The 13,236-nt window shown below is 47.9% G+C and overlaps 1 protein-coding gene and 1 pseudogene across 2 annotated transcripts in view; one reads left to right on the top strand and one right to left on the bottom strand.

Annotated features, from left to right (window-relative positions):
- The window catches only part of LOC130296495 (zinc finger protein 605-like), a 505,889-nt gene that overhangs the window by 53,563 nt on the left and 439,090 nt on the right, over nt 1–13,236 (bottom strand). For both annotated transcript variants that reach the window (XM_056548085.1, XM_056548080.1), the window contains exons 7-10: nt 9,725–9,864; nt 9,275–9,454; nt 6,093–6,219; nt 5,942–6,009 (exon numbers count right to left, since the gene is read on the bottom strand). In XM_056548085.1, coding sequence (XP_056404060.1) covers nt 5,942–6,009; nt 6,093–6,219; nt 9,275–9,454; nt 9,725–9,864 — 515 coding nt within the window. The remainder of the gene's footprint in view (nt 1–5,941; nt 6,010–6,092; nt 6,220–9,274; nt 9,455–9,724; nt 9,865–13,236) is intronic.
- Nucleotides 1–13,236, top strand: part of LOC130297364 (zinc finger protein ZFP2-like) — a 322,941-nt pseudogene that overhangs the window by 91,364 nt on the left and 218,341 nt on the right.

The following is a 13,236-nucleotide window of genomic DNA, read 5'->3' as shown; positions in this document are numbered from 1 at the left end:
ATTTGATGGCTGTTGAGGAGTCTCTTCCAGACTCTATGAGGGAGGCGTTGATAGTCATTCTTCCCTAACCTGGTAGGGACCCCTTGCTGCCTGATTCCTACAGGCCGATTTATCTTTTAAATGTAGATATTAAACTACTGGCCCGGGTGTTGGCTACTCCCCGACATGGTGTCATATCCTCCATTATTCATCCTGACCAAACTGGGTTTATGCTTGGTAGAGCGACTGATGTGAACGTGAAGCGCCTCCAACTTAATATTGCAGCAGTGGGGGAGGGCTTTCCTTCTGGAGTGGTTGTTAGTCTGGATATCTATAAGGCCTTTCACTCGGTGGGGTGGCCCTTCTTATGGGTGGTTTTGGGTGCCTTTGAGTTTGGTTCCCGTTTTTGTGCTTGGGTTCGATTGTTATATGATAGTCCTAGGGACGGTATTCGCACTAACTTGGATGTTTCTGCCCCCTTTATCGTGGACCGTGGGACGAGACAGGGGTGTCCGCTTTCTCCATTTCTTTTTGCACTAGCAGTGGAGCCCTTGGCAGTGGGCATCCGTATGGACCCTACTACTGAATTTGTGGCATCCCAAGGGGGTCTATTGTGGAGAAGGTCTCCCTTTATGCGGATGATACGTTGGTGTATTAGGCAGATGCGGAGGGATTTCTACAGTCCTTAATTGATCTACTGGACCAGTTTGGGTCAATTTCAGGCTTACAGGAAAACTGGGCTAAGTCCTCGTTAATGGCGCTTTCACCTGAGGTTTTCCTCCCTCCGTCTCTTCCGGTTGGGGTACAACTGGTCTCCCGATTCTGATATCTGGGGGTGGAGGTTACTGCCTCCCTGACAGATTATCTCTCTCTGAATTTGGATCCGCTCTTATGCTCCACTGTGGAGCGGTTGAAAGTCTGGTCCTCGCTCCCTCTCTCCCTAGCTGGCAGAATTAACATCTTTAAAATGATCTACCTTCCTAAATACCTTTTTCTTTTAGCCCCGGTGATTCCCCCTAAGAAATATTTTAATGTGCTATGTGGTGCTCTGGGATCCTTCTATTGGCAGGGGAAACCCCCTAGACTTGGTCGGGCTCTACTTCAGGCTCCTAAACAACAGGGAGGCTTAGCCTCCCCTGATGTGTATAACTATTTTATTGCCTCCCAATTGGTCTATGCAGTGTGGTGGATCGACCTGGATCTGTCGAACTTGGCAACTGCCCTGGCTGGAGCACTTAAGGGTTCGTACGAAGCTCTCACTAACTCACTCTACAGGTACCACTCTCACTCCTCCTTTTTCTTCCCCTTCTGACTGTTGCTAAAGTCTGGTCCGTGGTTTTGAGCAGATTTCCGCAGCCTCTGGTTTCTCCTAGAGCACTCTTGTGGGGGAATGTACATTTACCTCACCTGCATGGGTTACAGGGGGACAGTTTTTGGGGTTCTCATGGAGTCAAATTTGTGATCCATTTGTTTGTGATGTATCAGGTTTTCTTATCCTTCTCGGACATGAAAGAGCGTTATGGCATCCCTGGCACTGCCTTTTACAGGTATCTCCAGCTTAGGCATGCGGTTCAAGCGCAGTTTGGCTCCTTGACATTTACCCCTGTTTTTTCTGGCGTGGTGCTTCTTCTGGGCACAACGGACCACTCTAAACCTCTTACTCAGTCCTACACTCTCCTACAGTCGCTGGGGCCTAGCCCTTTTCTGAGGGCCTTTCATAAATAGGTAGAGGATGTCCCTGATCTGTCAGACTGCCATCGGAGGGAGGTTGAGGGTTCCTATTACTCTACTGTAGTTAGTAGCAGAGATATGTTGATTCAATCTAGAAACGTCTTGAGGCTCTATTACACACCTGCCAAACTGAAGACGATAGGTGTTTCCCAGTCTGATTTGTGTTTCCGGTTGTCTTCGGAGGTTGGTACATTTTTGCATGCTGTCTGGGAGTGTCCTGTCATCGCCTCCTTCTGGGGGGAGGTATTGTTTTTTTTGGCAGATAATCTGGACTTCCCCTTTCTACTCACCCTTATGGTATGCCTGTTAGGAGTGATCAATGATATTTTTTCTGGTTCACATAGACGTCTGCTCATTTATTCTGTGCCCGCAAGGTAGTAGTGATGTCCTGGAAGGATACCGCCCCTCCCCCTCTGTCTAGATGGTTGAATATGGTAAACAGATATGTCCAGTTGTGTCAGGTAAGTCGCAGGTGCCCTGGGAAGTTTGAAAAGGTATGGACCCCCTGGCTTCTCCTGGATGTGTCAGCCGACTCCCCAGCTAGATTGACCCAGGGAATTCTCCTATAGAATATACCTTGCCTGACAACGGGTCCGGTTCGGACCAGAAACGCGTAGCTTATGTATTCACAATAAAGCCTCTGAAAGGAATGAGGATGTGTTCCTGATTTTCTTAATATCCAGAGTTCCAGCGCCAAAATTCGTCCACATTTTCTTCCAATACCTGCTATTCAGTTCCTGAGACAAGCAGAGATGTCAGCAGAGAGCACTGTTTCCAGACAGATAAGAACAACTCAACTTCAGCAGCTGATAATTATTGGAAGGATTAAGATTTTTTAATAGAAGCAATTTACAAATCTGTTTAACTTTCTAGAGCCAGTTGATCTAAACAAAAAAGTTTTTTTCCTGGCATACCCCTTTAACCCCTTAAGGACTGAGGACGTAGTCATACGTCTCCTTTTCAAAGTCCTTAAGGACTTATGACGTATGAGTACGTAATTAGCTTTCCCGGCCCCCCGCAGGCCAGCTCGAGCGGAGCCGGTGCCCGATGCCTGCTGAAATTGTTCAGCAGGCATCGTGGCATATCGCCCAGGGAGGTGATGATGACCCCCCCATGTCGATGGCCGCAGATCGCTGGACAATTCAGCCTAGCGATCTGCGGCGGATTCCGGGTCAATCGGGTCTCCAGTGACCCGGAATTACTGGCTGATTGGCTGAACAGCCATAGCCAGCAGGGGTGAGGTGGCACTGGTGCCACCTCACGATCGCCCTGATTCGTCAGCGGGCCGACCAATCAGGGCACCTGCTGCGGGTGTCACTCCCGTAACCCGCTCCGCCCCTCTTCCGGAGGACGTGAGCGGGTGCGGGAAGTGGACCCCGGCAGCTGGGGACCCCGATCCCCGGTGTCCCGGTTGGGATCGGGGCCCCAGGAGCGGCGGCGGCGACGAGGGACTGACCTGTGTGCGGAAGCAGCAGTTGGAGGTGAGTAACAGCTTAGCAACAGCTCCCAGCTAAAGTGCATGCTGGGAGTTGTAGAGGTGCATCTGCTGGTTGCATAACTACAACTCCCAGCATGCCCGTTGGCTGTCGGTGACTGCTGAGAGTTGTAGTTTTGCAACAGCTGAAGGCACACTGGTTGTGAAACACAGAGTTTTTTTTACTTAACTCAGTGTTTCACGACCGGTGTGCCTCCAGCTGTTGCAAACTACAACTCCCAGCATGCACCGTACATGCTGGGAGTTGTAGTTTTGCAACAGCTGGAGGCACAATGGTTGTGAAACACTGAGTTAAGTAGCAAACCAGTGTGTCTCCAGCTGTTGCATAACTACAATCCTCAGCATCCCCAGCCAAAGTAGTATGCCTCCAGCTGTTGCATAACTACAACTCCCAGCATGTACGGTCTATCAGTGTATGCTGGGAGTTGAAGTTTTGCAAAAGCTGGAGGCACACTGGTTGCGAAACACTGAGTTTGTTACCAAACTCGGTGTTTCACAACCAGTGTGCCTCCAGCTGTTGCAAAACTACAACTCCCAGCATGCACTGATAGACCGTACATGCTGGGAATTGTAGTTTTGCAACAGCTGGATGTTTCTCCCCCCCAATGTGAACGTACAGGGTACACTCACAAGGGTGGAGGTTTACAGTAAGTATCCAGCTGCAAATTTGAGCTGCGGCAAATTTTCTGCCGCAGCTCAAACTGCCAGCGAGAAACTACTGTGAACCCCCGCCCGTGCGACTGTACCCTAAAAACACTACACTACACTAACACAAAATAAAATAAAAAGTAAAAAACACTACATATACACATACCCCTACACAGCCCCCCTCCCCAATAAAAATAAAAAACGTCTGGTACGCCACTGTTTCCAAAACGGAGCCTTCAGCTGTTGCAAAACAACTACTCCCAGTATTGCCAGAGAGCCACTGACTGTCCAGGCATGCTGGGAGTTTTACAACAGCTGGAGTCACCCTGTTTGGGAATCACTGGTGTAGAATACCCCTATGCAATCCCTAATTTAGGCCTCAAATGCGCATGGCGCTCTCATTTTGGAGCCCTGTCGTATTTCAAGGCAACAGTTTAGGGTCACATATGGGGTATCGCCGTACTCGGGAGAAATTGTGTTACACATTTTGGGGGGTATTTTCTGCTATTACCCTTTTTAAAAATGTAAAATTTTGAGGAAAACAAGCATTTTAGGTAAAAAAAAAAAAAACACCTGTGGGGTATTAAGGTTCGCATTACCCCTTGTTACGTTAGTCTTGTCTAGTTTCCAAAATGGTATGCCATGTTTTTTTTTTTTTTGCTGTTCTGGCACCATAGGGGCTTCCTAAATGCGACATGCCCCCAAAAACCATTTGTCGCTCCTTCCCTTCTGAGCCCTCTACTGCGCCCGCCGAACACTTTACATAGACATATGAGGTATGTGCTTACTCGAGAGAAATTGGGCTACAAATACAAGTAAAAATTTTCTCCTTTTTACCACTTGCAAAAATTCAAAAATTGGGTCTGCAAGAATATGCGAGTGTAAAAAATTAAGATTGTGAATTTTCTCCTTCACTTTGCTGCTATTCCTGTGAAACACCTAAAGAGTTAAAACACTGACTGAATGTCATTTTGAATACTTTGGGGGGTGAAGTTTTTATAATGGGGTCATTTATGGGGTATTTCTAATATGAAGACCCTTCAAATCCACTTCAAACCTGAACTGGTCACTGAAAAATAGTGAGTTTGAAAATGTTGTGAAAAATGTGAAATTTGAAGCCCTCTGGTGTCTTCCAAAAGTAAAAACATTTAAAAAAATTTTATGATGCAAACATAAAGTAGACATATTGTATATGTGAACCCAAAAAAAAATTTATTTTGAATATCCATTTTCCTTACAAGCAGAGAGCTTCAAAGTTAGAAAAATGCTAAATTTTTATTTTTTTTTATGAAATTTGGGAATTTTTCACCAAGAAAGGATGCAAGGTACCACAAAATTTTACCACTATGTTAAAGTAGAATATGTCACGAAAAAACTATCTTGTAATCAGAATGATAAGTAAAAGCATTCCAGAGTTATTAATGTTTAAAGTGACAGTGGTCAGATGTGCAAAAAATGGCTGCGTCCTTAAGGTGAAAAAGGGCTAAGTCCTTAAGGGGTTAAGGATAGCGGTAGCTACTTCGCGCCATCATGGCTTAAGCCTCACGAAGCGCTATCCTTAACCATATCTTCTCTCCCTCTTTTTACTGCCGAAGCCACATGATGTTTTAATGATCGCAATAAAGCATTGAAGATTTTTTCCCCCCTACCTGGCGCGGGCCGCTTTCTAATCCCGTACTTACTGTGTTATTGCTAGAAGTGGACCCTGTAGGGAAGGAAAAAAGCCATAAAAACTAAAATTAAATAATTGAAAAATAATTAAAAAGAAATGACAAGGTCTGGAGAACTTTGCACCCATGTCTGCCTCCTACTGACTAAATGAAACTGATTAGCTCAGTGCCAGTGGGCGGGAACATCCTGTCAGGGAGGAGTTTCACTTAGTGTTAGCTCCTCCTAGTGGCAGAATCCTAAACCCATGGTCACCTGTGTCCTACAATGGGACAAGCAAGAAAAATCATTATCATGAGGACTAAAGATGACAGGAGGAGTTATCTGACCACCATAGCTGCAGATCTCCTAGAATAAAACAAGACTGAACACAAGAGCTTCACAGCCCTTCTACAGATCATAGGGAATATCTCCATCTACCTGATCCTGATCCTGTGGAAGAAGAGGACGGGGACACCTCTCTGCTGCTGTTCTCTTACTGGATCTGACTGTAGGGAACACATACAGAGACTGAATTCATTCTTTACATACAAATAATGAGAGGACGTGTGTATATAGTCATGTCTATTACCTGCTGATGTGAGGGGCTGCTGATCCTCCATCATCACCTGATCCTTGTACTGATCCTTGTGTCCTTCTACATACTCCCACTCCTCCATGGAGAAATAGACCGCCACGTCCTGACACCTTATAGGAACCTGACACATAATGATACAGTCATCACCCCGACCCCTCCAGTGGTGTTACTGTATAATGTCCCAGCATTCCCAGCAGTGTCACCTCTCCAGTCATCACCAGACCCCTCCATTACTGTATAATGTCCCAGCATTCCCAGCAGTGTCACCTCTCCAGTCATCACCAGACCCCTCCATTACTGTATAATGTCCCAGCATTCCCAGCAGTGTCACCTCTCCAGTCATTACCAGACCCCTCCATTACTGTATAATGTCCCCGCATTCCCAGCAGTGTCACCTCTCCAGTCATCACCAGACCCCTCCATTACTGGATAATGTCCCAGCATTCCCAGCAGTGTCACCTCTCCAGTCATCACCAGACCCCTCCATTACTGTATAATGTCCCAGCATTCCCAGCAGTGTCACCTCTCCAGTCATCACCAGACCCCTCCATTACTGTATAATGTCCCAGCAGTGTCACCTCTCCAGTCATCACCAGACCCCTCCATTACTGTATAATGTCCCAGCATTCCCTGCAGTGTCACCTCTCCAGTCATCCCCAGACCCCTCCATTACTGTATAATGTCCCAGCATTCCCAGCAGTGTCACCTCTCCAGTCATCACCAGACCCCTCCATTACTGTATAATGTCCCAGCATTCCCAGCAGTGTCACCTCTCCAGTCATCACCAGACCCCTCCATTACTGTATAATGTCCCAGCAGGGTCACCTCTCCAGTCATCACCAGACCCCTCCATTACTGTATAATGTCCCAGCATTCCCAGCAGTGTCACCTCTCCAGTCATCACCAGACCCCTCCATTACTGTATAATGTCCCAGCATTCCCAGCAGTGTCACCTCTCCAGTCATCACCAGACCCCTCCATTACTGTATAATGTCCCAGCAGTGTCACCTCTCCAGTCATCACCAGACCCCTCCATTACTGTATAATGTCCCAGCATTCCCAGCAGTGTCACCTCTCCAGTCATCACCAGACCCCTCCATTACTGTATAATGTCCCAGCAGTGTCACCTCTCCAGTCATCACCAGACCCCTCCATTACTGTATAATGTCCCAGCAGTGTCACCTCTCCAGTCATCACCAGACCCCTCCATTACTGTATAATGTCCCAGCATTCCCTGCAGTGTCACCTCTCCAGTCATCCCCAGACCCCTCCATTACTGTATAATGTCCCAGCATTCCCAGCAGTGTCACCTCTCCAGTCATCACCAGACCCCTCCATTACTGTATAATGTCCCAGCATTCCCAGCAGTGTCACCTCTCCAGTCATCACCAGACCCCTCCATTACTGTATAATGTCCCAGCAGGGTCACCCCTCCAGTCATCACCAGACCCCTCCATTACTGTATAATGTCCCAGCAGTGTCACCTCTCCAGTCATCACCAGACCCCTCCATTACTGTATAATGTCCCAGCATTCCCAGCAGTGTCACCTCTCCAGTCATCACCAGACCCCTCCATTACTGTATAATGTCCCAGCAGTGTCACCTCTCCAGTCATCACCAGACCCCTCCATTACTGTATAATGTCCCAGCATTCCCAGCAGTGTCACCTCTCCAGTCATCACCAGACCCCTCCATTACTGTATAATGTCCCAGCAGTGTCACCTCTCCAGTCATCACCAGACCCCTCCATTACTGTATAATGTCCCAGCAGGGTCACCTCTCCAGTCATCACCAGACCCCTCCATTACTGTATAATGTCCCAGCATTCCCAGCAGTGTCACCTCTCCAGTCATCACCAGACCCCTCCATTACTGTATAATGTCCCAGCAGGGTCACCTCTCCAGTCATCACCAGACCCCGCCATTACTGTATAATGTCCCAGCATTCCCAGCATTGTCACCTCTCTAGTCATCACCAGACCCCTCCATTACTGTATGATGTCCCAGCATTCCCTGCAGTGTCATCTCTCCAGTCATCACCAGACCCCTCCATTACTGTATAATGTCCCAGCATTCCCAGCAGTGTCACCTCTCCAGTCATCACCAGACCCCTCCATTACTGCATAATGTCCCAGCATTCCCAGCAGTGTCACCTCTCTAGTCATCACCAGACCCCTCCATTACTGTATAATGTCCCAGCATTCCCAGCAGTGTCACCTCTCCAGTCATCACCAGACCCCTCCATTACTGCATAATGTCCCAGCAGTGTCACCTCTCCAGTCATCACCAGACCCCTCCATTACTGTATAATGTCCCAGCAGTGTCACCTCTCCAGTCATCACCAGACCCCTCCATTACTGTATAATGTCCCAGCATTCCCAGCAGGGTCACCTCTCCAGTCATCACCAGACCCCTCCATTACTGTATAATGTCCCAGCATTCCCAGCAGTGTCACCTCTCCAGTCATCACCAGACCCCTCCATTACTGTATAATGTCCCAGCATTCCCAGCAGTGTCACCTCTCCAGTCATCACCAGACCCCTCCATTACTGTATAATGTCCCAGCAGTGTCACCTCTCCAGACATCACCAGACCCCTCCATTACTGTATAATGTCCCAGCATTCCCAGCAGTGTCACCTCTCCAGTCATCACCAGACCCCTCCATTACTATATAATGTCCCAGCAGTGTCACCTCTCCAGACATCACCAGACCCCTCCATTACTGTATAATGTCCCAGCATTCCCAGCAGTGTCACCTCTCCAGTCATCACCAGACCCTCCATTACTGTATAATGTCCCAGCATTCCCAGCAGTGTCACCTCTCCAGTCATCACCAGACCCCTCCATTACTGTATAATGTCCCAGCAGTGTCACCTCTCCAGTCATCACCAGACCCCTCCATTACTGTATAATGTCCCAGCATTCCCAGCAGTGTCACCTCTCCAGTCATCACCAGATCCCTCCATTACTGTATAATGTCCCAGCATTCCCAGCAGTGTCACCTCTCCAGTCATCACCAGACCCCTCCATTACTGTATAATGTCCCAGCAGTGTCACCTCTCCAGTCATCACCAGACCCCTCCATTACTGTATAATGTCCCAGCAGGGTCACCTCTCCAGTCATCACCAGACCCCTCCATTACTGTATAATGTCCCAGCATTCCCAGCAGGGTCACCTCTCCAGTCAGCAGCTCCATCATCTTGTTGATCAGTTCTCGGATCTTCTGTTCATCCATTTCATCATGTATCAGGGAGTGAGGTGGGGGCCCCGGGATTGGGCTCAGGCTTCTTCCCTGTCCTTCACACACAGGGGCCCGACAGCGCCCACTAGAGGACTTCTTCACTATTGTGTAATCCTGTGTATGGAGAGACACATTAATATCACTACATACATTCCCAGAATCCCTCACCTCTCCAGTCATATCCATCTATTACATAGATAAGAATGAGGTCATGTGACATCACTCCCAGAATCCCTCACCTCTCCAGTCATATCCATCTGTTATTACAGAGACAAGAATGAGGTCATGTGACATCACTCCCAGAATCCCTCACCTCTCCAGTCATATCCATCTATTACTAAGATAAGAATGAGGTCATGTGACATCACTCCCAGAATCCCTCACCTCTCCAGTAAGCCGGAAGAGTATCTGTAGGGTGAGGTCTATGATCCTGTCGGCCATCTTGTTCCTGTCTCTCTCCATGGTTGGGCAGGAAACTTCTATTATATAGAAGATATCAGCAGAGGATCCTGGGTTGGAGGAGACTGCAAAAAAAAAAAAAAGATGAAAAAATTTAAAAAGTAAAACAAAAATCCATATAATAACAATTACAATTCGATGAGATATAAGGAAACATTTGAGGAGAAATAACACCATCCCGAAGATGACATACATCTACTTCATGGCTCAGGTGAGGGAGCGCACCCCACACCATACCAGGCAGGTGCCGCATTATCTGCAACTGAAACATTCTGGTAAAGGGGCACTGTCAGGTACAAAAACTTCTGATATGTTGTAAAGCACGTATAACCAATAGGTTCTGCAATTGCTTTCATTAGAACATTTTCAGTATTTCATACTGATAAATCCAGTCAAACAACTGCCCGCCTCCCTGCCTGGACACATACTAGTCCTGCTGTGTCCATGCATCATCACCTATGTCATGGACACTCTTCCTTGATTGACAGCTGGGAGCACAGGGCTCACACCTGGAGGGAAAATCCTCCCCCTGTCAGCTTGTGTCCTGCTACTGTCAGTGAGGACATGCTGGGAGTTGTAATTTTGCTAATGCTAGGGGAGATGTGAGCAGACAGCATACTGAGGGAGGGGGCGGAGACCTGTACAGTGAGGCCACGACCCCTCCCTTTGAGAGGAATTCAGACTAGTGAGCTAAATTAAAAGTATAATAAAAAAATAAATAAAGGAGCTAGACACATACAAATTAGATGTACCTGGTCAGGATTAGGTACTGAGTGATATATAAAAAAAAAAAATTAGTTGGATCTGACGGGTACGCTTTAACTAAATACTGCGATCAATAGTGAACGGGACATTTAAACAGTTTAAGGATCGGGGAAAGTGTCTGATCACAGGGGTCCAACTGCTGTGACCTCCTGCAATCTCCTGTACGGTGCCCTGGATGAGACACATGTGGCAGCCCTTGGGGGGGGGGTGTATGGTAGTGGTGGTATGGTATCGGTATATGTTATGGTATATCGGTATAGGTTGATGTTAACCCTAGAGTTCATTCGCCGCCCTTCCCAGTAACGATAGGTGCATGAAATGACTGAAGGTCCACAAGGAGATTGAACTTAAACAACTTTACTTAAGTGCTTGCGATACATCCAAGGCACAGTAACAGTCTCATATAAACAGTCCTTAAATCGCTTAGTGACTGACAGTTGTTGCGGACCTTGCTATTTAAACAGTCTCTGAATTTAGGGTAGATATTTGCAGATCCGTCCGGATTTAGGGGTATTAATAGGTCCGGTGATGCAGCAGAGTGTCTGGGAATTGATACACTCTATATTTTGAATGATCCGGCCGTTGCCGCAAGGCTCGGGCCTAACTCACTGCGCTGGCTGCAGTACAGGTCCTTCTCGTTTGACAGCTCAGGAACAAGAGAGCGAGAAGATGGCCACCGCTCCCTTATATGGGCAGGGGGCGGGGCGAATCCGATTGGTCCGAACATCTGTCACTCACCATTACAGAGAGTAATGGGATTGCCTATGTCACAGGGCCTCCAAAGGTCCTTAAGCAGAATACCATAGAGTTTACCTAGTCACATGACCCGCAGGTCCTGCAACGCCACGGAACAGGTAATTAACTATTTATTTACATCTATATTACCATATTTACATTAACCTTGAATAAATTACTGGTCTATGAGCTGAAATAGAGGCGACAAGGGGTAAACTACATTACAGGGATCCCTACATCCTAGGGACTCTGGCTCTGGCCTAGGGACTTAGTGGTTACGTTGCTGAACTTTGAACTGGAACAACTTAGCACAGTCCTGCTAGGCACAATTCTTGAACTTGGTTGCTGTAAGACAAAATGGTTAGATAGAAAAACAATATGACATTACTTCAGAGTCTCTTTAGAAGATGTTCTTCTTTACTCTTGTAGTGCCTCTCTTGGTTCCTCTGTATCTGCCAAAATCAGGGGCAGGATTAGACTTAACATAGCTTTGCCACACCACATTGGTGAGGATAGAGTGGTGGAAAGCAGCTTGAGAAGGGGTTATAGGCTTACTAGCCGGGATCACAGTGGGGCAATAGGGCTTGAGCACCATCTCCAAATTAGGAGCAACCCATGACCCTTTCGTTGGTACCTTAGGAACTGGCAAACTCTCACTGCTCCGAGAGGGCCTTGGTACATCTGTGGGTACCCCAGGGTTAGACAAACTCTCATTGCTCCAAGAGGGTCTAGGTACCGACTTGGGTGGCCGCAACTTTGGCCTGTTTTCTTCACCCTGTGCAGAACTTGACTCTCGACGGTATGAAGAAGATGAAGAACTTGACTCTTTACTGTACATAGAAGATGATGAACTTGACTCTTTGCTGTACATTGGTGATGAACTTGACTCTTTAGGCTCCTCCTCCTTGGGTACGCTGGTGGAGGCTTTAGGAGCAGACCTTTTCGGCCTCAAGTTGAAGGGATCGGACTCCCAATCCGTTGACGGGAAATATTTGAAAGGAAGCTGTGTTGGGGCTGTTGGTCTGGTGACTCCACAATTTCACCCACCTCCAAGGTGTAGAACTTCTTATGGAGATATGGCCTTTGCACCGCTTGCTGGTTTACGAGGATGGTCTGCCCAGTGTGGCAGTCAAGGAGTGTCCCATAACCTCTGACCTTGTCGAACTTGGCCACAGTTGCTCTTCTCCTTTCTAAAGGCTCCTCCCCTTCTCTGGGGTGATCCCATTTACGTATGTACAATGTCTTTCTTCATAAGGCAAATGAACGTGCTTTGGAGCGTAGAGTTCTTTGTATCGGGCCTTTAGCTTTTCCATCAATTCGGCCAGCTCGGCTTCTTGACGGGCCCTTTCCCTTTCTGGGATTGGTGGGAGTGTTTTCCCAGGTAACGGTTGAAGTACTCTGTGCATGTACTCGATCAGCTCCGGCTCATCTCTGAACACCCATTGCGGCAGTTTTGGTGAGCACGGTCGTGCACTTGGCAAGCTTGATCGAGGAATGACCTCAGGGCTGGAGGAGGAAGAATAGGCCGCCTCTGGTGGGGTACTCACAGCAGATTCTTATGACGGGATCTCGGCCCACAAGCCCCAGGTCCTGTGGTGAGGGGACAATCTCACTGGTGACGCACCTTCAGGTGTCCCTGCACTGTTCGCTGGAGGTGTCTCTGGCCAATCGTCGTCATCATCAGGCAGTGGGGGAAGATTGCAGGCCCCCTCTTCGTCTAATGACAACCGCTGCAGACGATCAGCAAGCTCTTGAAAAAGTTGGGCTGCGACTGCCACAACTTTCCGTGTTTCCGGCACCATTTTGCCAACTTGACCACGTGGAACGCTGCTCTCCGCCATGTCTGTACTCTCCGGCTCTCTCTGCAGACTGAAGAGGTTGTTCTGCGTGCAGGGTGGGCGGATACTGTCCACGTATTGATTCCATGTCACGCCCCT

Source organism: Hyla sarda, chromosome 1 (genome assembly GCF_029499605.1).
Source record: "Hyla sarda isolate aHylSar1 chromosome 1, aHylSar1.hap1, whole genome shotgun sequence".
NCBI classification, from domain to species: domain Eukaryota; kingdom Metazoa; phylum Chordata; class Amphibia; order Anura; family Hylidae; genus Hyla; species Hyla sarda.
The sequence above is the reverse complement of the archived record's forward strand: the minus strand, read 5'-3'. Positions and strand labels throughout refer to the sequence as shown.